The sequence below is a fragment of the Acomys minous genome, assembly GCF_964271855.1.
Source record: "Acomys minous genome assembly, chromosome: 14".
In the NCBI taxonomy this organism is placed as follows: Eukaryota; Metazoa; Chordata; class Mammalia; order Rodentia; family Muridae; genus Acomys; species Acomys minous.
Genome location: NC_140496.1, coordinates 55676261 through 55703282, shown reverse-complemented (window position 1 = coordinate 55703282; position 27022 = coordinate 55676261). Strand labels below are relative to the sequence as shown.

The following is a 27022-nucleotide window of genomic DNA, read 5'->3' as shown; positions in this document are numbered from 1 at the left end:
CAGCTGACCCCCGCAGTGCTGACCTTCCACACTGAGAAGCAGCCCTCTGTCGATTTTTCTCCTGTTTGCTCAACTCTGGTCCTGCGAAAAGGCCCACGAGGTCCACAGCTCCTGCTGGGAGCCTTCAGTTACAGATGGTGCATCCCCCATTTTATTACCCTGTCACTTCTCGCCTACTCTCAAGTAGGCAGATTTCTTTTCCTCTATAAACATTTATCAAGCTCTAATTCTAGATGATGAGAAGGGAGGACCTAGCCTCCAAGCACCCACCCAGCCCACTGCAGCGAGAGCTCCTAGTTCTCCTTTTCCAAAATCAAAACCAGAACGCATTCTATCCTCATCGTTTCCACTCGAGCAACGCAGCCCTTTAACTCCAACGCTGATTCACAAGGGCTGCTTTGCAGAGGCACTGGGAGCAGAAGATAATCTGTTTAACGAGAGCGCCAACAGCTTTGGCACTGAACTCTTCCATTTACATTCTGGATCAGTGGTCTGCAAAATGAGAACTGTGCATCCTCGAAGTGGGGGAGGTGTAAGACCCTCCACTGGGTGCTGCAGGAAACGTTAGAGCAGTCGAAGAACGCATGGTTAAGCTTTACTAAGAGTGTAGAGGAGCGGGAGGGGAGACCGCAGGCTACAGCTGTCCACTCCTGTGATTTATAAATACATATTTACTTAAGAGAAGCCAATGCTCAAAACCTTGTTTTTCTTGGGGCAAACTGTTTCCAAGTTTGAAGGTACCTGCCTTACCCCCCCCCACACACACTCCACCCAGCAGGCCTTCAGAGTACACCACAGGCCAGGAGCGTGCAGAAACAAGCTGGAGATCTCAGCCGCGCTCACTCCCACAGGCAGGGGCCGAGGTGAGAGGCACCTGGAAGGCTGACATTCATTCATACTCTGCGGTTCTGTTGAAATCACTCTGGTCACAATGTTAATGGATTAAAAAAAAAAAAGGATGATGACATGGGCTCTATGCTTGGCTGTCACCAATTTCCGAGGCTTTGCTTTGTTCTTACAGATCTCTTAGTTTTCCTCTTAGTTTTATGTTCGCCTCCTTCCTCACTTCACGCCATAGCACGCGTCACTCTACAGTGTCCTAGCTGTACAGCAGCACCCTACACTGCTCCCTGTCCCCCTCCCCAGTGAGGTCATGCATCTTTCAGCATCCATAGACTGCGAGATACTACAGAGCACCTGACAGAAGGTGAGAAGGATTCCCAAGAAATCAGGGTCCTCATCACTTCTGGACGGCCTATGAGTGATTCTGTCTACAGAACTTGGGGCAGCCTCTGAATGGAGAACCAGTCCAGCCAGCAGAATACAGCCCTGCTCCTGATCCAGATCAGCAACAAGTAACCTAAGAGGGAAGTGGCAGGAACACATACCACCCAGCTAATGACACGACATATAGTGCGCAGAGGACAAATGAGACAGTGCACGCCGGTAAGCCAGGCTATGAGGAAAATGGCTCTGAACTCAGCAGAGACAAAAGAAGGAGTGAGGAAGGCATCAGACACATGAACTGGCTGGTAGGCCGCCCATCTCACCCACAACAGCTATGGCCGCACTGCCAAAATAATTAGCAATTATATGAGTTAACACAGAAACATTATGTACAGCCTGTGCTGTTCACTAATGCTATCACGTTCGTTCCATCATGCACGCCAGAATTCCCTGGAGAAATGTTCTGTCTTTATCTGCAAACAGCGGGGCTCCGTGGCCGTATTTTCACCTACTCAGAGCAGGTTGAGGGCCAACTTCCCTTTTCAGGCTCTGTCAACATCCTAAGGCTTCCACAACATTTTTCCCATCACATGGAAGATAAGCCGCCGTTCCCAGGCATTCCCAGCACTGTTAAGGAAGCAGCTTGGTGAAGGAAGTAGTGACTGGGTGTCCTGTGGTCACTATTTTCATGCTCGTAACAAGTTAATTTTTCTATGGCCTAAATCTCATAGTCCGTTGAAGCCAATCCTCATAGCCCGTGAATCCATAGCTAACAAAGGTGTAGCTTGCTGACATACACTTTACACGCACATACACGTGTACACACCCCAAACGACACTTACTCTTGCTGTGATGCTGTCTACTTATTCCACTCTTTTCCTGCAATGGGCCGTTTTATTCCTACCAAACTGGCTCCACACACAATAGGAGCACGCAACCCTTAGGTTAAAAACACTGGGCTGAACCTGAGAGAAGAGAATGTGACGCCACAGTCAAGAATACCATGGCCAGTAACTAGCCATATACTCTTGGGTAAGTTGATCACTTTTTGTTTTCTTTCCTTAAAAAAAAACACAAAAAACCTATTTTATGCATATTACTGTTTAGCTTGTATGCATACCTTTGTGCCACAGGCAAGCAATGCCCAGGAGGCCAGAAGAAGAGTGTCAGGTCCCCTAGAACTGGCGTTACAGTCGGTTATGAGCTTCCATACGGGTGTTGAAACTTGAACTCAGATCCACAGGAAGTCACCAGTGCTCTTCACTGCTAAGCCGTCTCTCTAGCCCCAGGTTACAACCTTTTCAAAGCTCATCATCTGTTGAAGTCTGATTAAAACACTGAGGTTTCTCTATGGATTAAACGCACCATCAGCCACACCGTGCATCTAGCAGAGAGTACACACACTCAGCAGACCTGTGTGGACGACTGCTAAGGGCACCGGTCAGAATCGCGGAGATTCCACAGCAGAGGGAGGAAGGAGCAGGCTTACCTGCCCACATCACTAACCAGCAGGCGCAAGGCAGTGCTAGCCTGGCTCACTGCAGACCCACCCATGAAAGGGTTTTAACATTTTCTTCAAAACTCCCCAGCAATTGTAACGGTGCCCGGCACCTGATGGGCACTGGGATATGTGTTGAATGACTTTGAAGTTTCGTGAGTGCATGCCTGAATGAAATGGGTTGGCCAAGAAGGCATGAGCCACCTGCCCCATTACTCAGCATAGGAAGAAACACCTGAGGTTGGGGCGGGGGAACTAAATACATTTGTTAAGTCAGTTTTTTAATCTAACACAGACCCTAGGTTCACACTGCCCTGACCTGGACTCCTGGAAACTGTATTCAGGGCGCTTCCTCAAATCTACAGTCGTTCTCAGCAGGAAACAAGCCCACAGCCACTGCCGGCATAACACCCTGAGGCCCAGCTATAATGGCAAGGCCCCCTTATGTTTGACCATTTGTCAAAACAATGAGACCTCATCAAGCATCTGTGTTGTACAAAGAAGCATATTCCAAAGTACGGCACCCAAATGTTAAAACCCCAAAGCCACAGTTGACAATGTGCTGATAAGTCAGAGAACACACACTACACTGAGCCTCCTCTCCCAGGAAGCCATGGAGAAAGGCCGCAGCGCGAGAACCACACAGGCCGCGTGAGGGCTCTCATGAAGACGGAGCAGGACAAGCTCTTCCCACCACAGAACTGACTCTAACAAACTTTCCACACTTCTGCCAATAAAGTAACAAGCCAGCTCCATAAAGAGGAACAACAGAGACCTGGCTCTGTCGTCCCCAGCTCACCCAGGTACCTGGAGAGCAAGTTGGCCTGACACCTCACAGGTCCCTGTTGCAGTGTCTGCAAACACATGGCCTGGGCTCCAGGGAAGGTACCAAAGCTGCTGCAAGTGTTGACAAAGCAACACAGGCTTGCTCTCACATGCAGACTGTCCCTGTGAACTGATTCCCTCCCTCCTACTCAGGGCAACCCAGATGCATCCCATTAGGAAAGTGCCCACAGGTGACTTGATAGCAGCTGTGACAAAACCATAAACTAGAAAGACTGAATACCCTCACACAGAAAAGCAGCACAGTGCCACCGGAGGCTCACAGATGACAAAGAAACAAGAGTTTTAGAAAATGGCCTATACAATACCCTACCCTTCCCATTGTGCTGGGAAGGAACTGCAAGAGTGTGTGTGTGTGTGTGTGTGTGTGTACCAAGTGTGCATGTGTGTGTGCGCGTGTGTGCATTGTGCATGCGTGTGCATGTGTGTGTGTGTTATGTGTGTGTGTGCATTGTGTGTGCACACGCCAAGAAACCAAATGAACTCTTTCAAAAGCTCTCAAAAGAGAATGTTTAAAGAGAAGTTTGAGGAGAAGGGGGTGGGAAAGGCTGTTTTCCTCAGGGCTGACTTCACCTCTGAGAAAGCTACACTGTATTTTGGTGTGGCCCTGAAGAAATAGCTGAGCCATTATCGCTGTTGACAGTGACCAGCAGATGCGGATGAGATGGTTGCATAGCACTGGTTCTCAGAGTCTGAACTTGTGTAATCGGGTGTGTCAATCTATGTCACTCCACAGATGGTTATTAAGTGAGCTACAACTTCCCTAAATCTATCTTTCAGGAGGCCCAAGCCTCACTCTGGATAGTAGTCTCTGCCAACTGAGAAGAGGCACAGAGATAAACAGCTTTTGGGGTGGGGGTGGGGGGAGCAGTTCCAAGTCTATTCACACACACACACACACACACACACACACACACACACACACACTCCTACTAGGGATGCCTAATTTCTTAATTCAGATATTCAGATTTTCATATGTAAACTTCACCCTTGTGTGGAATGTAACAAAGCTAATCTACTCCCCCATCCCCCCCTTCTCTCCCTCTTAAATCCTGCTACATGGCCTAGGTGGCCTTGAACTCACAATTTCCTGCCTCTGCCTCCCAAGTTCTAGGTCTGTGTGCAACCCCATCTAGAGTCCCCCAGTTTCCTATGAAAACGTTATACAGACTCTGCAGAGCCTTCTTTGCCCCAGGAGCAATGGCTATCAGAGCTCTAAGGATTCCCACAGGGACTCAGCTGTCGCCTTCTTCCTAGAGAGCAGAGTGCAGCACAAGCCTGGCGCAGCTGGGTGACAGCAGCACCAACAGAGCGCTCAGTGACCACAGGCCAAGCACAGATGTGGAGCTGGACCAGCTGCAGGAGTCGAAGTGATGGTTCCCTTGGCATTTTATGAGTGCTAATGTGTCGCGCTTTTAAGTAGCTCCTCCTTCATACGGGTGACAACTAGGAGACTTTAAGAGGGTTTCCTTGAACAAAAAGTGTACACACCATGGATGCAGGCAAGGGCTTTTGTAGCACCATAACCTCAGGCCTGACCCGCGCACCTGGAAGCACTGTACCCATGTGCAGGTTTCCTCCTCCCTGAATATCTAGTAGCTAACATTTTAGCTGCCACGCATTTTCTCTCCTGAACTCTATCACTTAGCACTCCCACAGAACCTAAACTCACACTTCCTTGTGGCTATATATGTACAATTACCATTAACAAAACATGCTCTAGTTCCTCGTTTTGATGAAAAAAAGAAACGTGAAGTGTACTTGCATAAGTGACAGTGCAATTTGGACACACCCAATTGCATACGCAACATGTATTCTATTTAAATTTAATGTTATAATGATTAAGGAAAGAAACACTGCCAGCTAAGGCTTAAATCACAATAAGGAGTGGCTCCACTGTGTATTAGGTAACTTTTGCAGAGGAGGGTGGAGGGTGCGTGAGTGTGTGTGTGTGTGTGTGTGTGTGTGTGTGTGTGTGTGTGTGTACCCATGATGCAATCAATGCATGCACACAGCACACATGTAGAGGTCAAAGAGCAATTTTCAGAAATTAATTCTTCCCTTCTACCATGTGGGTTCCAGAGATGAAATCATTTCAGGCTGCCAAGCTTGGCAGCAAGCATCTTTATCTACTGAGACAGCTCAATGACCTTTATTTTGGGATTCTGAGACAGGGGCTCACTCTGTAGCCCAGGTTGACTTGGAACTCACTTTACAGTCCTGGCGAACCTTGAACTGACGGCAATCATCCTGCCTCAGCTTACTGAGAGCTGGAACTGCTGGGGGGAGTGACCACGGCTAGGTTAACCTATGGGAACCATAAGGAAGTTGCGCTGGCCATATGGAAAGAGACAATGTGTGATGGACAAGTAGGAAAGGGTGAGCAGCCATACGGTCCCCACGTGTCAGGGACACTTCCTGCCAGCTTCACCTGGGTCCACGTTCTCCTTAGGTGGGATAGAAAAACACTTGGACAGTCGAGCTTTGGGGAAGACTAACAGAGCATTCTGGGGAAGGAATCCGTGAAGTCTAACCATCAGAGACAATGAAACAAAAGGTAAGCCTTCGACGCCATGGGAACAGAACCCAGATTGAGCGACACTATGGACGCCGAGCTGCGGTGTACAGAGATGAGCTATGGAGCATGTAAGAACCTGTGTTCCAGGCCTGGCTTTGTCACATACTAACCACCATTTAAAGAATTCCCTGAAGCTACTTGATGTGCATGGTTCTCATCTATAAAACTAGTATAATTAGCCTTCCTTCCTCGGCAGAGTTGATTTCAGGCTCAAATAGGATAGGGGTTGAGTACAAACTGGGAAACAGTATTTAATATCAGTGTTTCACCAGAATAAAATTTCCAGTCTAAAGTTCTATGAGACAAAAAGAGTCCTCAGCCATTTTAGGGCAGAAGCAACAAATGGCGACATGATTTCAATTAGGAAAACCCCTCCCCCGGCCCACATGGCACAGAAAGTGCACAGCATCGGGCAACGGCGTCAAGCACTTCTGAAGGCAACATCTCCACTGCTCCACTGCTGCCTCAACTACACTCAGGAATGAGACTCAGAGCAGGCTCCGAGGCCCACCACACCCCCAGCCTTCTCTGGCACAATCTTGAGTGGAGCTGCTTTATATGCCTGTTGACAAGGCCTCCAGTGCTGAGAAACAAAAACAGCTTCTAGCACCTAAAACCTGACGGCCATGGACTTGAGAGTTGACGACAGAAATAACCCGACCAGGTAGGTAGCTTTGCACTGGAAGAGTTCCGCAGCTTTGCTTTGAAATCCTGAACTGTATTTTTCTATGACTCAATGGCTTCTGAGGTGAGAGGCACAAGAGAGGCTGCAAACTATGAACAAAACAGCTAGAAATGGGCCTCCGAGCAAGAGGACCAAACAGTAATGCTTTCAGCCTGCACTTTGGGTAATCTGTAATCTGGCCTTGGAAGTGGAACAGAGCTTAACAGGAGCCACTGAAACAAACAGGTTCAGGGCAGAAAAATCCCCAGTGGAATTACCACGAGACTAATGACATTTAAAGTTCAGGGACCCCGTCTTTGGGGACCTAATTTTCACCCAAAGTCGCGCAGGCATAATCAAATGTCTCTAGTCTTTGTAAGTACTCTACTTATTCCTGTTGTTCCCATTACACAAGTGAGGAAACTGAGGCCAAAAAGGCTTCCCTGGCCAAGTCAATCAAAGTTCCAAAACCTACCAGTGAAGCCACAGAGACAACCACGTGCTCCAGAAAGGGCATCTAAAAGTTACGCTGGTGGGTGCTCGGTGTCCTCATCCCTCCACTCCCCACCACACTCCCCCGACTGCTCAACTGGTGGTGAGCTCCATAAAAGCCTTGGAAGAGAGGCAGGTGTATGTGAAGACTCACTTGTTTGCATGCCCAGGACAAGGCCTGCACTGCAAAGCAGAAAGGATAATGTGGGTTCCCCTTCTGGTATCAAACGACCTTCTCATAATCATTAGTACAGATGACCACCGCTCTCCAGTGCCAGAGGAGACAGTCATAAGGGAAAGGCAAGTCATCTTCATTTTTGTCCTCAAGTGACAAGTGTAGAATGCCATACACAATTCCAGTTTCTAGTCAGGGCAGGTTGAAACTAGGTAGCTTTAACTCTAGTCAGGGCAGGTTGAAACTGGGCAGCTTTAACTAACTCTGGTCAGGGCAGGCTGAAACTGGGCAGCTTTAAACTAACTCTAGTCAGGGCAGGTTGGAACTGGGCAGCTTTAACTAACTCTGGTCAGGGCAGGCTGGAACTGGGCAGCTTTAACTAACTCTGGTCAGGGCAGGCTGGAACTGGCTAGTTTTAGTAGCAGGCTGTGTTGATTGTTGAGAGACTAAAGCATTCTAATCATTTTACACATCTCTTTTTGAAGGACACAGTAAGACTACAAACTGCACAGTCCAGAGAAAGCTATTTGTAACAGCAACAACAAAAAGCCTGGCAGAAAACATTTCTGGACACCAATAGACTGCCATTTTCAATCTTTCTTAACTTCTTATTACAAAAAAAAAGCGCTATATATATTCTTTCTAATGAAGAATTTCTTTGGAAGGGGTAAAGAAATAACAGCAACTTTTTGGTCACGACTAGCAATATAAATATATCCTTCCTAGTTAGGAAAAGATTTAGAAGGACTTAGAATTCTCCCAAATGCAAGTGGGTAGTTAACTATTAGTAATTCCCATAATATTATGCAGCATTCATTAAGAGCTAAAATACTGCCATGAAGAATGAAGTGTCAATTCAGCATACACATTATTAAGTACATAGCTAGGTCATCCGCCAGCCTACAGGATTCCACCAGACCGCCCTAGAGTTGGGAGTTGGCTTTCCAGTCAGGTTAGTCAGGCTCAGTCGCAGCTCTGAGCCACTGGCTGGGAGGGTGACATGCATGGCCATTCCTTGGCCTTTCTGTGACCGAGAGTCATAATGCTTACTCCAAGGACCGAAAGAAGTGAATACTGTCTTCCCAGGCATCTGTCACCTCATAAACTCTCAGAACATGGAAGCGACTGAAGTCACATACACTCCATGAGTTTCTCTCTGTTTGGTTTACTTTATTAACAAGGAGCCATGTCTTGGATCAGCTTTCCTGAAGGCACTGCAGCTTCTCCACAGTGTCCCCATATGCGTCCCTCCCTTTAGTACAGTTTTCTCAAAAATCAGCTTCAACTGCCTTTTCAGAAAGATCCTAATTATAGGAGACATATTTTAAGTATTTTAAGTTTGATATCTGAGTTATCACGAACACACTTAACATTTTCTGTCGACTTACTTAGCAGTAATTATAAATATCCCAGATGGTAAAAGGAAGCCTTTCATACTCCCACGATGGAAAAACAAAGTCTTAAAAATAATTATAGAGGGAGCAGAAGGGAGTGGTAGGTAGAAGGTGGCTTACAAAATCTGCAAAGTAGAATCTGGAATTTTTTTTTCTTAAAACAAAACAAAACAAAACAAACAAACTGACAACCATTTGTCCAAGGCTGCCAAGACTCGAGATAAGCAAGCTGCCATGGGAAGCAAACGTTAAAGCACATCTGAGACAGCAGCTTCCGAGTCCCGGCTGCTCCAGCTTGGAATCATCAGTCATACCAGGCCCACCGGGTTACCCTCGTCATGACAAGGAAGTCTAAAGGAACAAGCAGGAGTCCCCCGGATAAGTGTTCTCTACTTCAGAGACAGCCTCAAGATGGCTACACCTCTGCCCCCCCAAACCCTCCTACTCCTTCACTGCTGTAGGCTCTGAAATAAACCCTCACACCTCAAAACCCAGAGAGCCAACACACTGACACACCTCTGAGGAACAAGCACTGAGGAAAAACAAAAACAAAGAGGACCATGTGACCAAATATCAGGAGCATGATTTCTGGCCCTGGCCCTCGCCTGGCTCCGGTCCCTTCGGCAGCCACTCTGTTTCTATAGGCTTCGGTTTCCCCATCCCTAAATCTAGGTGTGGAGTAGGAGGGTAACTCCCAGCCCGAGATTTCTAAACTTCCTATAGCCTCTGAGGTTAGAGTGAGGGATGTGGGATACTTGTACTATTTTATAATGTCTAACAGAGATAATGAATTGAGTATCCTAGCTATAATGGTATTCCTCACTGTGGTACTGAACGGCAATATACACACTTTCTCCAAGCTGGAATTATACCCCATAGCGGGAAGAGGCTTGAACGTGATGCTCTTCGACACTTCCCAAGTCAGAAGAAGCCACAGAACAGCCCTGACCTGTGACACCGAAGAAGTCCCTGTTCTTCACCGGGGACTTGCAGTCACTCACTCCCACTCAGATCACAGGAGATGGATACCCACTCACTCCGAGGCAATGAATGGGCGGCCCATGCTGTGCCCTAAAGGAACACCACTGCCAAGCCCTTACCACACTCACTTTGTTCCAGACACTGCCCTGTGACTCAGGCTTATTTAACATTCACAACAAACCCCAAATCACACACGGCCACTATCCTCATTGCACGGACAGCAAAATGAAGGCACAAAGAACTTGGGAAACCTACCAAAAGACAAGAGCTGGGAGGGAAGCTGGGAGCCACATGTGTCAGTGTCTCCACCGTCTTCCCACAAAGCCGACAATTCCTCGCAAAGGTCCTACACACATAGGAATGTCCCAAGGAGAGCCAGGCTCTGCGTGCTTCTGAGAGCAGCCGATCAGAGACCTCAGAGCTGAGACCCACATTGGTCTAATGGGAACTCCTGCCAGTCTCCCTGAACTGGATTTGCCTGTTGTGGTTAGGTGGTGTGGTGGAGGCAGCAGAGAGGAGGCCAGGGCCACAGCTGCACCTGTCAGCTGACATCCATCCACTGACCAGAAGACACAAAGGGTTCCTAAAAGGTTGGCTCTTCAAAAAAAAATTATCCTGTGACTTGATGTTTAGTTACTCATCTCATAAAATATGTGTGCAATGTCTTTATACATGAAAGAATATTGGGATCAGAGCTATTTCTGAATCTAAACTAATTCAATTACTAATTGCAATACCTTGAGCCTCAGCTTCCCTGTCCCTCCCTCTCTCTTCCAGGGAAGCTATAAAGTAGAGTAGCTACAGAGGTCCTGGAGGGGCTCGAAATGAAACCTGATGCCTCCCTGACTGACTCTCACCAGCATTCTGGGATCCAAACTCCTTAACCTACAATGCAGTTAAAGACTGTCTACCCTAAAAGACAATGAGGAAACACACACAGGCCTATAGGGAGGATGCCTACACAGTGAAAGCCCAACAGACTTTTTTTTTTTTTAGGAAAACAAAACAAAACCCTAACATTAAAATAACAATCAAGATGTGAGTTTAAGTGCCTGCCCTGAGCTAGGAATGAACAACAGAAAGCCACCTGAGTCCTTGGAGGCTCTGCCTCACCAAGGTTTTGTGGGGATTAAAGAAACACCTGCTGTGAGCCTTTCTTTGAACTACCCAGGGCTGTATTGATGTTGGAGGTTGTTTGACTTTATAAAAATAATGTTTATGTTAATTGTATTTGCTGGCCATTCCACTACTAGTTCAGGTTTTAAATGGAAAAACTGAGGCAGAGTACTGTTAAGCCACAGCAGGGTGGCTCCAAACACAGGGCGGAGGCAAAGGGTAGGCCAAAATAAATCCAGGCCAGGCCAGAGCCCGAAACCGAACACATCTTAAAGGAGAAAGGTGGGAACACGTACCGAACAGCCTCGGCAAGGCCCAGCCCCACCTACTGGCTGAGCAGTGGCCGAGGAACGAGGCATCAGAATTCTCCACTTCCTCCCAAAACAGACTGGACTTCAGGGTGAGAACGAATTTCACTATCAAATCTCTTTGCCCGTCCATAAATTAATTATGTGGTAAGAGCACAAAAACAAAGACCAGTTGTCACAAATTAGAGTCCCAGCCTGGCTGGCATTCTCCTAACTACCTCATTAAAAGGGGGGGAGAAGGGGGGGCCCTCAGCGGAATAAGAAAGAAAAAGAAAAAAAGTTGTAGTCCTTCAGAGAGTTTCCGTCTTTGGTTGGTCAGAAATGTCCTCATTCCCCAGGTCTCCTCATGCTAAATATGGTAATTGAGGGCAAACAGCCAGCGCAGTAAATTCCAGTGATACTTAAGCATTCATACAGCCTGAAATTACTCTGCGCCAGACACTTGAGACCAGCAAGGCTTCAGCACAGAGCCGTTCAGCCGGAGCACTCCATGTCCAAAGCAGTGGGGTGTCTTAAGAACATGCAAGCTTGCAAAAAGCAATCTACCCTTCTTTATTGCAACATTCTTCGGCAACTACAAGTGATCACTTACCCGCTGTGCACACAGCTCTGCACCGGGGCAGCAGCGGGAGGCTGGAAGGAGAAATGGAGGAAACAGGTGGTGTCCACAGGGTGCCAAAACAACAGGTTCCTTCAGCCCATTCTATCCCACAACTAATCAATTTGGTGAGGGTAGAGGGAAGGGAATCTTAGTCATCCTGTTGTCTGCCTGAACTGACTGCCCTGACCACTGTCCAGGCTTACCAGTTAGGTCAAAGTGTCAGCATTAGCAGTGAGTGGCAGACGAGACACCTATCAGAGTGTCATATGCTCCAAATATTTAGATAGTCAGAAAGACAGGACAGTAGTGGAGTAACATACCATTTGCCTCCAAGGTCTTTTTAAAAACCTGGCATTGGAGTAAATGTATGTTCTCTGGGCGCATACAACTAACAAAATGCTGTTATATAATAAAGTAAGATCCGAACTTAAAGCGCCAAGCCAAGGAATGGTAGTAATGCCACCTCTAGGGAGATGGAGGTGAAAGGATCCAGAGTTCAAAGCCAGCCTCCACTTTGTAGTGAATTCAAAGCTAGCCAGGGCTGAACGAGACTCTGTCTCAAAAATCAGAACTAAACAACACCACCAAAAATGTATCTTAAAAATTGCCAAAAATAATTGCCAAGGTCAGGCATGACTGCACACATCTTTAATCGCAGCAAAGTCAAGGCGTACCTCTGAGTTCTAGGCCAACCAGGGCTACACACGAAGACTCTTGTCTCAAAAAACAAAAATATAAAAGGTTGACCAAGCCCTTTAGAATTTAAAGATGAAAAACAATTAACCTATCAAAGGAAAATTATGTATACCAAATTTGGTACTGTGTACACCTTTTGTTTTGCGTATTTGGGTCTTTGTGTTGCACCGAGGGAGGGAGGGACAGATACAGTGAGCGGGAGGAAGGTTGGTTTGGCCGGCTGGCCTTGGTGCTAGGCATGCTAGGCATGTGCTCCACCACACCATACCCCCAGCCCTTTGTACTGTAACCTGCCAGGCATCCTGTCACATTTCTAAAGCAGATAAAGGACCATCATCCTTAATGCTGAGAGAGCTTTTTCAGTTCAGGTGATGGAAAACATTCATGAGTAAAAGACAGTTGAGTAAACGAACAAACAGAAAGGAAGAAAAGGCATTATAAATGCTTATTAGATTTTGTTTTTCAGCTGCACTGCTCTAATGGGAAAGGCAACAGGAGATGAGGTAGGACTTACCATCTGCCAGGTAGTTAAGAATTATTAAATGAGACCTAGTGCTGGCAACAGCTGGGAGCACCACAGCCGCATGCTCTGCTAAAGCACGAATGACAGCATCAAACTACGGAGAGTAATACAGTAACCTGGTTTTGTTGTCGTTGTTGTTTGGGTTTTCTGTTTTGTTTTGTTTGTTGTTATTTTTTTTTTCCAAGACAGGGTTTCTCTATGTAGCCTTGGCTGTTCTGGACTCACTTTGTAGACCAGGCTGTCCTCAAACTCACAGTGTGATCTGCCTGCCTCTTACCTCCCAAGTGCTGGGATTAAAGGTGTGTGACACCACGGCCAGCTGGAAGCCATATTCTTAAAGGCTACTTACATACATGGAGGAAATGTCCGTACTATTTTTAGTGGTACAGGAGATGATACACATGGTATAGACTCACTTATAATTGGACACTAGGCCAACAGGGATGCCCCCTGAAAGTCTTCACTTAGCAGGAGATTGGGATAGATACTGGGACTTCTTAGTGGGACTCCAGGTGTGAGAGGTATGGGAGAATAAAGATATAGAAAGATCCAGAGGGTCCTAGAAACCTACAAGAAAACCATCAAGGCTGGTGGATCTGGACCCAGGGAGGTCTGCTCAAAATACTGTACCAACCAAGGACAATGCATGTGGTAAATCTAGAAGACTTATTCAGATCTAGCCAATGGATAGCACATTCTCCACAGTTGTGTGGAGAGTGGAGACTGACTCTGACATGAACTCTGAAGCCCTCTATTTGACCACTTCCCCTTGGTGGGGAGGCCTGGTGGCACTCAGAAGAAGGGTAAGCAGGCTACCAGGATGAGATCTGATAGGCTGTGGTCATATGGTGAGGGAGGAGGTCCCCTTCTGTCACAGACCTAGGGGAGGGGAATAGGGTGAAAGAGGAAGGGAGGGGGGAACAAGAAGATACAAGTGAGGGGATAACAATTAAGATGCAATCTGAATTAATTACTTAAATTTAAAAAAAAAACTATGTGTGTTAAAATTCCAATTAAACTTTTCTAATAGACACTCAAAATGGGCAAAGTACTGTAAATCATCAAAATGTCAACCACAAGTTTGGCTTAGAGATGATGTGCTTATTAGAGATGGTAGTTTTCTTTCACTTTTTAGATACTCTCTGAGATATAGACATTGCTGGAATCTCAAACAACAAAGCTTCTTCCTGTGTGCAGATGATTCTTGTCCATGCATGCGAGGGGAGAGGATAGAGCCAACCAAATCTGTAGCCAAAGGAGAGAGGTCAGAACACAGGAGCCTACTCTTTAGAGTATTATTTCATCAGTGGACTCAGACTTACGAAAACACTTTCAACAGAAAATTGTTTGTGTGGTGAATGTATAGAACTTTTAAAATGTATAGTATAGTAGCTTTTAAGTGTACAATAGCTTTTAAAATCTTAATTATAGAAGAGTAGAAGAAAAAGAAAAGACATAACAAAGTACATACCAGAATACCAAAACAGTTACAGTGGTGTGATGGTATTTTTCTGATTGCTCCCAAACCTAGAGAGTTCTAAATGTAACGACTTTTAAAATCACATACACACACAAAATCTTGTAAAGGTGCCAGGGAAAATCAACACAGTATAAATATGAGTTAATTATGTGTAAACATAAGGAATAATTTTGTTGCTATGTAAACCTACCTGAGCGAAACTGTTACAATGTTTGTTTTTAGTTACAACCATTTTCCTTAAAGGTTAGGAAGTATGTGGTAAGAACTGTAAGTGCTTACTTGCTTTACTTTGGGAGGATAGGGTGTCTTCCTATGCTGCCTTGGTTGCACTGTCCTTACAGCAATCCTCCTGCCTCAGCCTCCAGCATGTTAGAATTAGGTAAGCACCACCCTGCTCAGCCCTTGCTGGCTTTAAATGGTAGCATAATAACAAAACATGGCTTTAGGCACACCATATGGGCTTTTTCCTTTAAATCCTCATAAAGATTTGGACCTGTCTTAAATGTTGCAAGAAAGTAAATATCTTTAATGTGTCCCAATTAAAGAAGAGGCAGGGAATAAACAGCCGCCATGTTCACTGCAAAGAAAAACAAATATAAAAATGAACAAGCAAGATAGCATGTCCTCAAACCTCAGCGAGACTTGCGATTTTCCACACAAATGGGTCTGAGAGCAGAGGAGCCACAAGGCTCCCGGCAGCTCAGCACTTTCCTCCTGTAGGAGGGAACCCACCACCTGAGTAGTCGGCATGTCATTACTCTTCCTGGGACACTGAGGGAGTCTGCCAACAGACAAGCTTTCTGAGGCTAGAAAGATGACTGGGAATGCTTGTGACCTAAACACTATCCAGAATCTTCTCACAGAGAGGAAGGGGAGGGAGGTAAGGGAGGGGAGGGGAACACAAAATGAAAGGCAGCAAAACACACAATTTAGACATACACCTGCAGAGGCAAAGGGCCGTATACTTAGAATACAGCCACAGCTGTGTGTTCAACACCTTACCTGGCAAGCAAAGTTGTATTTAAAGGGGTGCTATTTGTTAAGTGAAGACATATTATTAAGGAGACAATATCTGACTCCAATCAAAATATTCTCATCATGTTTTCCTTACCTCACAAAACACACACATACTTTCTTCATATGAATAAACGTGTCTATGAGTGGGAGAGTTACTCTTACCCCAGAAACAGGTTCTGCAACACCACACACCCAACCTGTCTTTGTGTGGCAATGACTCCATCCTGGCATGATGTTTGTCCGATATAGTCAAAGAAGCCAGAGTTACCACTCAGTTGCCAGCAACCTATAGAAGGAGCTGACTTGAAGACCAGAACCTTCCCTAGGCTTCAGTCCACTGGAAGATGGACCCAGGCCCTCCGCACCCGGCTGGAAGACACCCGCTCAGCCATGGGCACTGGCCTATAGTTCCACAGGGCCAAAGAACAGTGAAATGGCCACCCCCGCAATCACCAAGACCTTTTTAAACGCTCCTAGTACCGCATGAGTGAGGAGCTGGCAGAACGGGGTTTTGCTAGGGCAAGTAAAACAGGATGAGGGCTCTGTCAGTGTGAGTAATCAATGCCACCTGCAGCAGGGACTCTGGGTGTGTCCACACCACACACTCCCCATGCCTGTGCCGAGAAGCCCTTTCAGCCACAGCCGCTGAGAACTGGGTCTTCCAAGGTAGACAGCCTCCACCCTACTGTGTCCTGTCGCAAGCTGGTCACACAGGGCTGAGGACACGGCGCTCTCTCACCACAAACCCACTAATAGCCACCACAACGTGTGCCAATTTTATATTCACACTCCCTGCCAGACAAGGGGGTCTTTGTCTTCTTCCCAAGTTAAGTCTTTTTCCCCCCTATGTTACAACAGAGAAAAGAAAATAGCAGACTGTGCCGAATAGCAAAGAAACCCCTGCCCCCAAGTGGGGGGAGCTGGGGCCACTGTTCTCTAGTTAGTAGCGCTGAAGTGTCCTCCCCTGGAACCCCACTGCTCTTAGTCACCCAGACTGCAGGAAGCTGCTTTCAGTGAGTGCAGATAAACAGCTAGATGGCCTTTGTGCTGCTCATCATGTCCCCAGCCGTCTCATCTCAGCGATGGTATCAGTGCTGGGCCGGGATCCTAACTTCCACTCTGGGTACCATTCCCACACACCTGAAGACTAAATTCCCCTGCACTGCTTGCTGCAAGATGCCAAGGGAAACACAAATGAAGCCCGCTGACACGCCTAAGCCCCTAACAGGGCACCAATCTTAGAGCCCATGCCATCGGAGGGCTCCAAGTCCTTGGTTCCCCTGAACTGCAGGCCAATTCCATGGTTGAGCTGGCGCCTGTGCTCTTCCAGCCAACCTGGGTCCCTCTTGCAGTGTCCTGGCCCCCGAGTTCCCAGGGCAGTTTCTGGACTTCAAGTCAGTTCCCTTCTACAGCTGTTGGCAACTGAGCAGTAACTCCGAGTTCTTTGAATACGTTGGCCAAACACAACAATAAAATTTAAAAAAAAAAAAAAAAAAGAATACCAGCACTGATTTGCTCACTCCAGCTCTCACAACTCCCCTTGCTCAGTTTCACTCTTGTTTTGCAGGCCATAATATTAGCCGCCATATAGGTAGTAAGACCTTCAAATGGGAAAGGGGGAAGGATGACAGCAAACCTGCCACCGCCAAGGAACACTGTGCAGCCTGACCTACCACAGGCCCAGGACGCGAGACTGCTCCTAAAAAGCCACTTCCTTCTTCCCATCAAAGGCAGTAATAGGAAGTGCCATGGATCCTGCAGAATGTTCTGGTCACGGGCCTTCAACACTCCCATGAGTGTCCTTTTCCCTCCATGTGTCAGAATATTCCAACCCTCCCCAACGTGTGGCGCCACCACAGTGACGGCTTGCTCCTCTCTCTAACCCCAGCACCTGGGAAGCTATAAGTTCAAGGCCGGCCTGGAATACACAGTGAGATCCAGGCCAATATGGGCTAAAGAATAAGACCCTCTCTCAAAAAAACAAAAACAAAAACAGGAGGCCTGGAATGAGCTGTCTTTTTCGCTCTTTATGCTGATGCGCTCAAGGGAAACTGCTGCCACCAGCTACGCATTCACAGGTTAACAAGACAGATATCCTCCAAGGAAGTGCTCAATCACAAGGGGTAAAAGTCTGTGCATTCCGGGATCTGTGTGACACCGAGGGAGGGAGGGAGACCGCCTCCAAAGACGTGCATTATACACACATCAGTCCTAAAGCATGCAATAGTCAACTTTATTAGCCTTATGGGGATAGCAGAGTGGCATCCTCCTTTTCAAGCTATCACTGCAGAAGGTACAACCGTATTTGTGTGTGGTGTGTGTGTGTGTGTGTGTGTGTGTGTGTGTGTGTACGTCATGTGTGTGTATGTGCCCATGGAAACCAGAAATGGGCGTCGGATCCCCCTGGAACTGGAGTTACAGGCAGTTCTGAGGCACCTGGCACAGGCACTAGGAACCTGACTCGTGTCCTCTAGAAGAGCAGCAAGCAGTCATGACCTCTGACCTGTCTCTTCAGCCCCATCTACCTCACTTTTTGAAGGATCTCTCACTAAACCTAGAGTTCACTACTTCAGCTGGACTGACTGGCTGATAAAACTCCCATGATCCTCCTGTCTCTGCCTCCTCCCACCCCCACCCACCACAGCTTTGGTCCAAACTCGGGTCCTCTTGCTTGCCCACCAGGTACTCCAGCCCCTAATTTGACAACTGCTAGAACAAACGAATTCTCAGACACAACTCCAGACCCACTGAGTCAGACTGCCCGGGACAATCATGTGTTCTTTTCCTAAGAGGATCCAGGGAAAGTGCTGGACAAACTCTTTCCTCCCCGATGGACCTATCTGGGAAGGAAAGTATGAGCACACAGCGCTAAGGCAGTTCACCTGAACAGCCGTCCCAGACAGAAGAGCATCAGTGCTTCCCTGTCACCTCAGGAAAGGGTACACGGCCACCCTTTTTAGACCTCTGTCACCCACACAAAGCTCGGGACTCTGAGGGACAAAAACCCAGAGATGCCGCCAAGGAGTGGAAGCCACAAGAGGAGAGCACCATGCTGCACTTAAGAATGAGAGGAGTCAAAGAACAGCTGCCCCCCATCTTGACTGCTCTTTGCCAGGAGGTCAAAAGAGATCAGCTCTAGCATGGGATAAACACAAGTGCAATCAACAAGGAGGGAGACTTGACCCGCCCCTTAAGTAAAAAGGGGTGGGGGTTAGCACAAAGCCAGGTGCAATGTGATGGTGTATGCTGTAGGCCAACACTCCAGAAGTTGCTGGGGCAGGGGGAGGCAGGAACCAAGAGTTCAAAACTAGCCCTGTCTCACCCCAAAGGCACCAGGTAACATAAGTCTGCTGACACGCTGAGCTTTCAACTGATGCTCTGTCTTTAAGGAGAAGGTGTGGAGACACCTGACCCACCTGCTGCTCTCCCACAAAAAGCCCCAGAGAAGCCAACCAAGCCACAGGCGCTCAACCACAACCTTCAGCCCAGGTGGCTCTGCACACTGGGCACACGCGCTAGGACTGTAGAACAGAAAAGGGTAGTGTGTGGCAGAGCACCTCTCTCAGGGAGAAGGATCTGTGTCAGAGAGCAGGCACAGGTGGCTGTCTCATTTATTCATCACGTCTTAGCCTTCGTGTGGGAGGAAGGGGTATTTTGTTGGTGGTTGGTTCAATTTGGTAGTGACATGCCAGAAAAACAGACATACTACCAAAATACAGTGCTATTAGTCTGGTACAGAGTGGCAACAACAAGTTTAAGATGAAAATGCTCAAAAATATCAAAAACAAACCTAACTCCAAAGAAAAATATACTACTCCAAAAATGATCCCAAGCTGTCCCCCAAATGAATGACTCCTCTGTTAACATAAATCTGAATAAAACTGCAGTGCGAGCTGCCCTGTGGCTGCAATATGGGGAGCAGGAGAAGATGAGGTAAGAAAGGGTACCACCCCTCCACTGCCCCATGAGATTCCAAACTCAAACTCAAAAAGACCTTTTCAACAGCAGAAGTGATGGGAGGAAAAGAGAGAGAGAGAGAGAGAGAGAAGAGAGAGAACGCCACACACAGTTAAAATGGCAGGTTAAATAAAACATCTGGGAAAGGAAAAATGTTGGCTTTTCCCCAGATGCAAGGTAACCGAAGACTTTTGCACACGTCATTTAAAGCCACACAAGAGGACCATGGTGGTCTACGATTAAAAAGGCCCTGAGAGTCACTTGTTCAAGTAAGCAAGTCTTTACAGGATGCCACTGCGACGCCAAGGCATCGTGCCGGGCAGCAGGGTGGAGGGAAGCATTAGAAGGACACACACATAAATGCAAAGGCACAACTCCTGCTCTCCGCACACACTAACAGCAAGCACTCCGGGCCATGTTTCTGTGCACATAAGTCCTTGTGCATGAGACGGAGGCAGTATGGACGGTGAACAAGGCCCTAGACCTGAGGCCTTGAAGAAGGAAATTCTAGTCACAACTGTCACCGGCCCTGTGATCAGTGACAAAGTCCATGAGAAACCAGACTACCAAAACATAGGCTCCCCTGCAAGGTCACCAAATCAATTAATAACAGGCCCGGAGGTGACTTCTGGTCTTCTGGCTCCCGGCTTAGTGGCCTGTCCAAAATACTACATGTACACTGGACTGATGCAGAGGGAAAGTGCAGGACAGAGAAAGGTTTTGGTTTCAAGTCATTTGGAAAGAAAGGGAAGGCAGGAGCAGGAAAACCCATCAAGAGCAGGACAGAGAACAGATCAATCTGAGACATCCAGAAAGAGTTATTAAGAAAGGAAACAATTACATACGGACTGTAAGCATAAGACTACATTCCCGTTCAAATCATGCCTTAGAGGGTTTTAATTATATATATATATATATATATATATATATATATATATATATATATATATATACATGCACAGATACATGCATATGGGCATACATACATACACACACACACACACACACACACACACACACACACACACAATTCTGGGAAAAAATCTATTTTAAAAAATCCAAAAATTATATGTGTGTATTTTTGAAGAAGAAATTGTGACAGAGAGGGGGGACAGTGTGTGATGTCACTCAAACACATAAAGACTTTTAAAACAGGCACTTGTGGCCAAGAAGGAACAAATTATAGTCTACAGCTTTTGTGTTAGCGATTTCTGAATTCCTTGAGAGTCAGAAGGGTTAATCACTGGTTAAAGCTAGGTTCAATGTGGAAATCATCAAAGTCTAAAAGAGGTGATCTCATACACCTCTTGAAGGCAGATACTGTGACTGCCCCACCAGGTCACTGTGTCAGAATCATTTATAAGCCTTTCTTTTTAATTACAGGTTCTCGGGCCTACTGTGTGGGAATGCCAGGGTACTGAGAGAGAGAACCCTCCAGTGGCTCTGCCACAGCTCGGTCGGAGGGTCGCCAGGAATGGCAGAGAGTGGGAACCAGATCAATGCAAATTTGGTGGGCAAAATAAAATTTCTGTGGGTATGATATTTTTAAAATGTATTGTCAGGTTTCTCTCAAGCATCCAAGCATATCCCACTGCGTTCAGACATTCTGTGTCCTATGACCTAAAATCAGGGACAACCCAGGTGAGCCGAGGTTGCTTCTCTGAGTAACACAAACCCAGGGAGGATGCAGCAAAGAGACATCAACCAAATACCGCTAAATATTGTTTAAATGTCACAGACCAAGAGCTCCTGTAACCAATTGCTCGCCCCTCCCTCCAAGAAAGAAAAATGGGAAATAGGTATCGGGTAAATTTCATCTCCAACCGAAAGAAAAAAACCTTACTCTCTCAGTAAGGAGTCAACTAAGAAAGTGTCTAGGTAACAGTAAAGCCAGGGAGTCACTCCCACTGCAGAGCAAAAAGAAAACCAGAAGTAAGGGTGGTTGGAGAGCACTGTCCAGCCAGCCAGACAGATGGGTTGACAGCTCCTTGCCTTAGGAACCAGCGATGTTTAAATTAACAACTGGCCAGAAGCCAAACATGAGAACACTCAAAAGTTAGGGAGGGTTATAATTGGTGCCTTGGCCAAACACATCACAGTAGATTAGGAAGATACCCTGCTAGGCTCTGGGAAGACTTAAGATTTGCTCTTTAATCTCTTTTATGACAATAGTTTTGCATCTAAGGAACACCTGTCCAAAACCCCAAATACCTAAATCCTATTATTTGAGCCAACTGGACTAACCCTCAGTTTGACACACACACACCCTCCCCCCCACCCCCCCCCCCCCGCAGTGATAGCAATGGCACACATGAACAGAAGAAGGGGACATCAGTTCAATGCACTGGGGCTCAACAAGGAAGGAAAACTCAGGTAGCAGCGTCATCCCATTTCTGTCATCAGTGTTAGCACTTAAGTTTGCAAATCACTTTACAGCCCTATTTATTAGACCTGCAATACTAAAAAAAAATAAAAAGTTAGCTTTTTAATCCTATTTCATGAGGGAAGAGACACAGATCATGAAGACTAAAGTTATTTACTAAATAAAACAAGTCATGGCGGACCAAATATTATAATCCTCAGAAGAAGAAAGAAAATCACACTAATTACACACCTAACTCTACACTTAGGGCTGACAGCTTCACTCAAAGAAAAAGGGCAAGACAAAAATGCCGTCGCTGAGTTTTAGTCCAAAGTTTTGGAAACCGTTCAACCTCACACAACCTCAATATAAGACACTTGAACTTCCCAAAAAGTTTCTGGCTAGTGCTGAACAACCCAGCACTGTTTGCAGGTGATAAATAATCAAGCCCTCCTCAGAGCATCTGCGATTGGCATGTCAGCTGCCTGTTTCAATGAACAAAGACTGTATTTTTCTGAAACTCATCCTTTCTCTGAAGAAAAAAAAAATGTACTAGGTTTTGGTTTTGGGGGCGGGGGTAATTTAACTCTTCTTGAGCAAAGGGGGCCCCTTCCAGTTCAACAAACATGTACAAGATACACTCCCAATGGAAATACAGGCTAACACGGTGCCCCTACCCTGAAAGGACTTTTCTGAGCATCTTTTAAGCGCTCCTGGTTTAATATACATTCTTCTAATTAATCCTATTAGCTGGGTAATTTCACCCCCATTTTATTGGTGCGTTAATACAGAAGATTTGAATCCGGGATTACAAAGCTGGGCTCCAAAGCCCAAGTTCTTTCCATACAACATTCCAAAGAAACGTAAAAGCTAAAGACGTGGGTGGGGTGGGTAAAGTATGATTCGATTTCCTTTCCTGGCTCCCACTGTGATATCGAGGCTGTACGGAATATTCAACTATAACGAGCCCTTCTAAGCAAGCACTTTGGATCAAGCAACGTCTCCACTTTTCCTAGCCTGCCCCTGCCCCACCCCCAACGGTGCCAAAAGAGTAACAAGCTGCTGCCAGGTTGGAGGAGTTGGGGATCGTCACACCACATTCCTGGGGCTGGACGCACACTGGAACCGCAGCAGAGCTCCGCGCCTCGGAAAGAATAACAGCAGTTGAGATTTTCAATCATGTGGCTCAGCACGCTGCCACACCAGTTCCCCCACTGCTGCCTCCACCTCTCCGGGACCTGAGCCCCACGCCCAACTCCTCCTCAGGACGGACGGACCGATCAGGGTGTCAAAAGCGGGGCGCTCCAGCAAGCCCCAACCGCCCTCCGGGCCACACTTGCACTTCGGCCCGCGAGCTGCTCGCCCGGGACCCCCGCAAACGCGGAACCGGAGACTCTATGCTACGCCAAGACTCCAGGCCCGACCCGGGCAGCTCAGAAGAGGCAACCCCCGGAGCGCAGAGGCAGAGGGATGGTCTCGCGGGTGCCCGGTACTCACCGTGCGCGGGGGCCGCGCCGCACAGCCAGAGCCACAGCAGCGCCCGCAGCGCGGCGGGACGCAGAGCGGGCATCTCCGAGGCCGCCGCCAGCGCAGATCCGCATGGGAAGCGGGTTCCAACCAGGAGCCCCGCTCTCTCGCTCTCTCTCTCTCTCTCTCTCTCTCTCGCGTGCGCTTCCCTGCCCCCGCGGCTCGCCAAGTCCCGGAGCTCCCGCTGTGCCGCCCCTCCACTCCGCGCAGCCAGGCCGCCGCCCGAAGTTTGGCTGAAAGTTTCTGGCTGCGCCGCGCGGCTGGCGGCTCGCGTGTCCTTCCGCCTCGGCCTCCTCCCACCTCCCCCCCCCCTCCGGGCTCCGCCCCCGTCGCCGCCGCTGCCGCCGCTGCCGCGCGCCCAGGGGTTTCCCGCAGAAAGAAGCGCCGGCCGGCTGCGCGCGGAGGGATCTGAGAGAGCAGCGCCCGGCCCGCCCGGCTGATCTCAGAGAAGGGGCGGTTGAAACACCCAACATCAAACGCTGGGGGTTGCTGGAATCCTTGTAGGGAGAGGCAGACCTCATGCCCCAAACACCAACACACCCCTTGGCTGGTTACAGTAATGAGGGAGAGCAGAAGCGGGGCTGTCAAAGGAGGACAGGGGGCAAAGGCGCCAAAGTCCACTGAAGAGGACATTCCTTGAGATGCTTTGGACATGCGTTTGTTCGTTCATTCATCCATCCATCTTTAGTTCATTTGGTGAATTCCGTGAAGCAAGGTGCTTGGGACACTGGAATCATCTACCCTAGGGGTTAGGAGAATTTAGGGGAGGCTTCCAAGGGACAGGTATCGGGAGAGCAGGAGCTTGCCAGGAATACTCTTTGTAACCCATTAATAGCTTCGCGTTGAGAGTAACCCTTGGAGACTAGATGAATAACGCATAATTATAAGTGAAGTGCAATACAATAATTGAAAATGCCATCTTCATATACGTCAACCTTAAAAACCAAATTGATGCTGAAAACACAAACTGCAGAGGGAGACTCCTAAGAGTACCATTTACATATAATTTTTTCAAACAACACTAAACATTTCTTATGAGTGTTTGTGTACATGATTCTTAAAAGACAGAAAAAGGCCATTAGTCTAAAAGTGGTTAATTTCAAAGCGAGTGAGTAGAGAGTGTGATCTGCTCTGGGTATAAATGGTTTATAGAATAGATAAAATTAACAATCACACTGAATTGCATGAGCCACACAGGACTGTTTCTATTCCTGTCTTAAGGACACTGGGAAGGCTTTGTGGCCAAGGACCATGGCCTCCAACACCAGCTTCTGTCATATAGTAGATGGTGAACTTGAATGCATAATACCACTTAGCATGGGTGGAACATTAAAACTGCATTTTAACAAGTGCTTTAGGGGATAAGGGTGCACAGGTGTTTCCTGTGCAAACAAGAAGAACTGAGTTCAAATCCCCAACACTCACGTTAAAAGCCAGGCTTGGCTATGCCTATGCCTGAACAGCTATAGGGGGTAGAGTTAAAGGAATCTCTGGGTCTTACTGGCTGGTAGGCTAGTTCCAGGTTTAGTAAGAGAGACACCCACACACACACCTTCCCAAGGGACTAAGGTGATAGAGCCAGATACATGATGTCCTCTGACATACACACACACATACACACCCCATATACCACACACATACAATACACCACATACATACATACATATATACATACATATATACATACATACATACATACATACATACATACATACATTACTTCAGGAGAGATAAGCAAGTACTTACTATTATTGCAAACAGTCATATTGGGATCCTAGAAGCTCTTTTCAAAAAGAGCATAATTGAGGCCTAGAGAGAGGGCTCAATGGTTTAAGAGCACTTGCTGCTCTTGCAGAGGACCTGGGTTCAATCCCTCAGCACCCACATCCCCCATGGTGGTTCACAACTGTCCGCAACTCTAGTTCCAGAAGGATCTAGTCCCTCTCCTGGGCTCCATAGGCACCAGGCATGCACACGGTATGCAGACATACATGCAGGCAAAGCCCCCAGACAGATAAAATAAAATTTAATTTAAATTTAAAAAGAGCACGGTTGGTAAAAATCACTATGCAACCTCTGCTTGTGCCATGTGTTTAAAGAAAAATAATAACGTTGACCCACAGTTTCACTGGTCTGATCATTTACTCACGTAAGAGAGTAAACGGTGAGTTGCTGTGTATAATTTTTATAAGTTGACCTGCAAAGATCAGATTTGTCATAACCAAAGTATGCAAAGGACGAGTAAAGGCACTCAGTCATCCCTGAAGGGCAGCAGATGTGTTCCTCGGGGGAACGGCTTTAAGAAAGTAACTCTTGCTGGGCGGTGGTGGCACAAACTTTTAATCCCAGCACTTGGGAGGCAGAGGAAGGCAGCTCGCTGTGAGTTCGAGGCCAACCTGGTCTACAAAGCAAGTCCAGGATAGTCAAGGCTACACAGATCTCTGTCTCAAAAAACATCAAACAAACAAACTAACTAACTAACTAACTCTCAGGGATGGGGAACCATTCTCCAGGCTAAGTGCCTGCCTTGCAAGCACAAAGGCATGGGCTTGCTCTCCCCTCCCTTAAAAAGCAGAGGGCTGGGGAAAGTGGCTTAGTGGTTAAGAGCACAGTCTGCTCTTCCAACAGACCAGATTTGGTTCTCAGCACCCGTGTCAAATGGCTCACAACTTCATAGAACTCCAATTGCAGGGGATCTAACACTTCTGGCCTCATGGGCACTCACACATATGTGCACAATCCATATATATATTTATGTTATATAAATATATTTATTAAAAATTAAATCTTTTTTAAAAAGACAAGCATGATGGCAAGTGCTTCTAATCCCAGCATTAGGAAAGTGGAGATTGGATTGGCAACCTATCCAGCAGAACTGGGCATGGTTGCGCAAGCCTGTAATCCCAGCACCAGGGGAGGCAGAGGCAAATGGATCTCTGTGAGTTTGAGGCCAGCCCAGTCTACAAAGTGAGTCTAGTATAGCCAGAGCTACAAAGAGAAACACTGTCTTCAAAAAACAAAAAACAAAATAAACAAAGAAAAAATGGGGGGCAAGGAAAAAGGGTTATAATCAAGTCAAGAGTGTTAAAGGTTCAGCCTGGAAATAGTCAGGGAAAGCTTCAGGAAAAAGCCAATAAATAAACAAGAATCAGAGATCAGTCAGATGAAGAAATAGCCAATGGAGTGATCAGGGACATCTCGCATTTAGAGGCTTACATCTTTAGCAGGGACAGGGCAGGGTGGGGATTCTGGAAAGATGGGTGGGGCTTCTGGGACTAGCAACTGCTTAAAGTAGCACCACGGAATCAGAAATGACCTCAATACCTTGGGGCAGGAAGACACTATTCCCAGATAAAGGCCAGCAAAAGGAAGGGAAAGGTGGTTTGATAGAGGAGATAAGTAGGCAAAAAATCCCCATAGCTCGAAGGGGAAACTGTTCAGGATCTACAGCAGCCGTCTGCCTCTGGGAGAGCTGGGTGTAACCAGGCTGACTCAGGAGCACGGCCTAGCACTCTTGCAATCGGCCTCTTCCCTGGGTGAAACCTAATTGTCACTGTCTGTGTCTCTTTTCCGCCTGCCCGGG

At 47.1% G+C, this 27022-nt stretch overlaps 1 protein-coding gene across 2 annotated transcripts in view; it reads right to left on the bottom strand.

Moving 5' to 3' along the window:
• The window catches only part of NOTCH2 (notch receptor 2), a 140733-nt gene extending 116996 nt beyond the window's left edge, over nucleotides 1-23737 (bottom strand). For both annotated transcript variants that reach the window (XM_084756815.1, XM_084756816.1), the window contains exon 1: nucleotides 23410-23737. In XM_084756815.1, the coding sequence (XP_084612941.1) occupies nucleotides 23410-23482 (73 nt within the window). In that variant the 5' untranslated portion in view covers nucleotides 23483-23737. The remainder of the gene's footprint in view (nucleotides 1-23409) is intronic.
• Between the last annotated feature and the right edge of the window lie 3285 nt (nucleotides 23738-27022).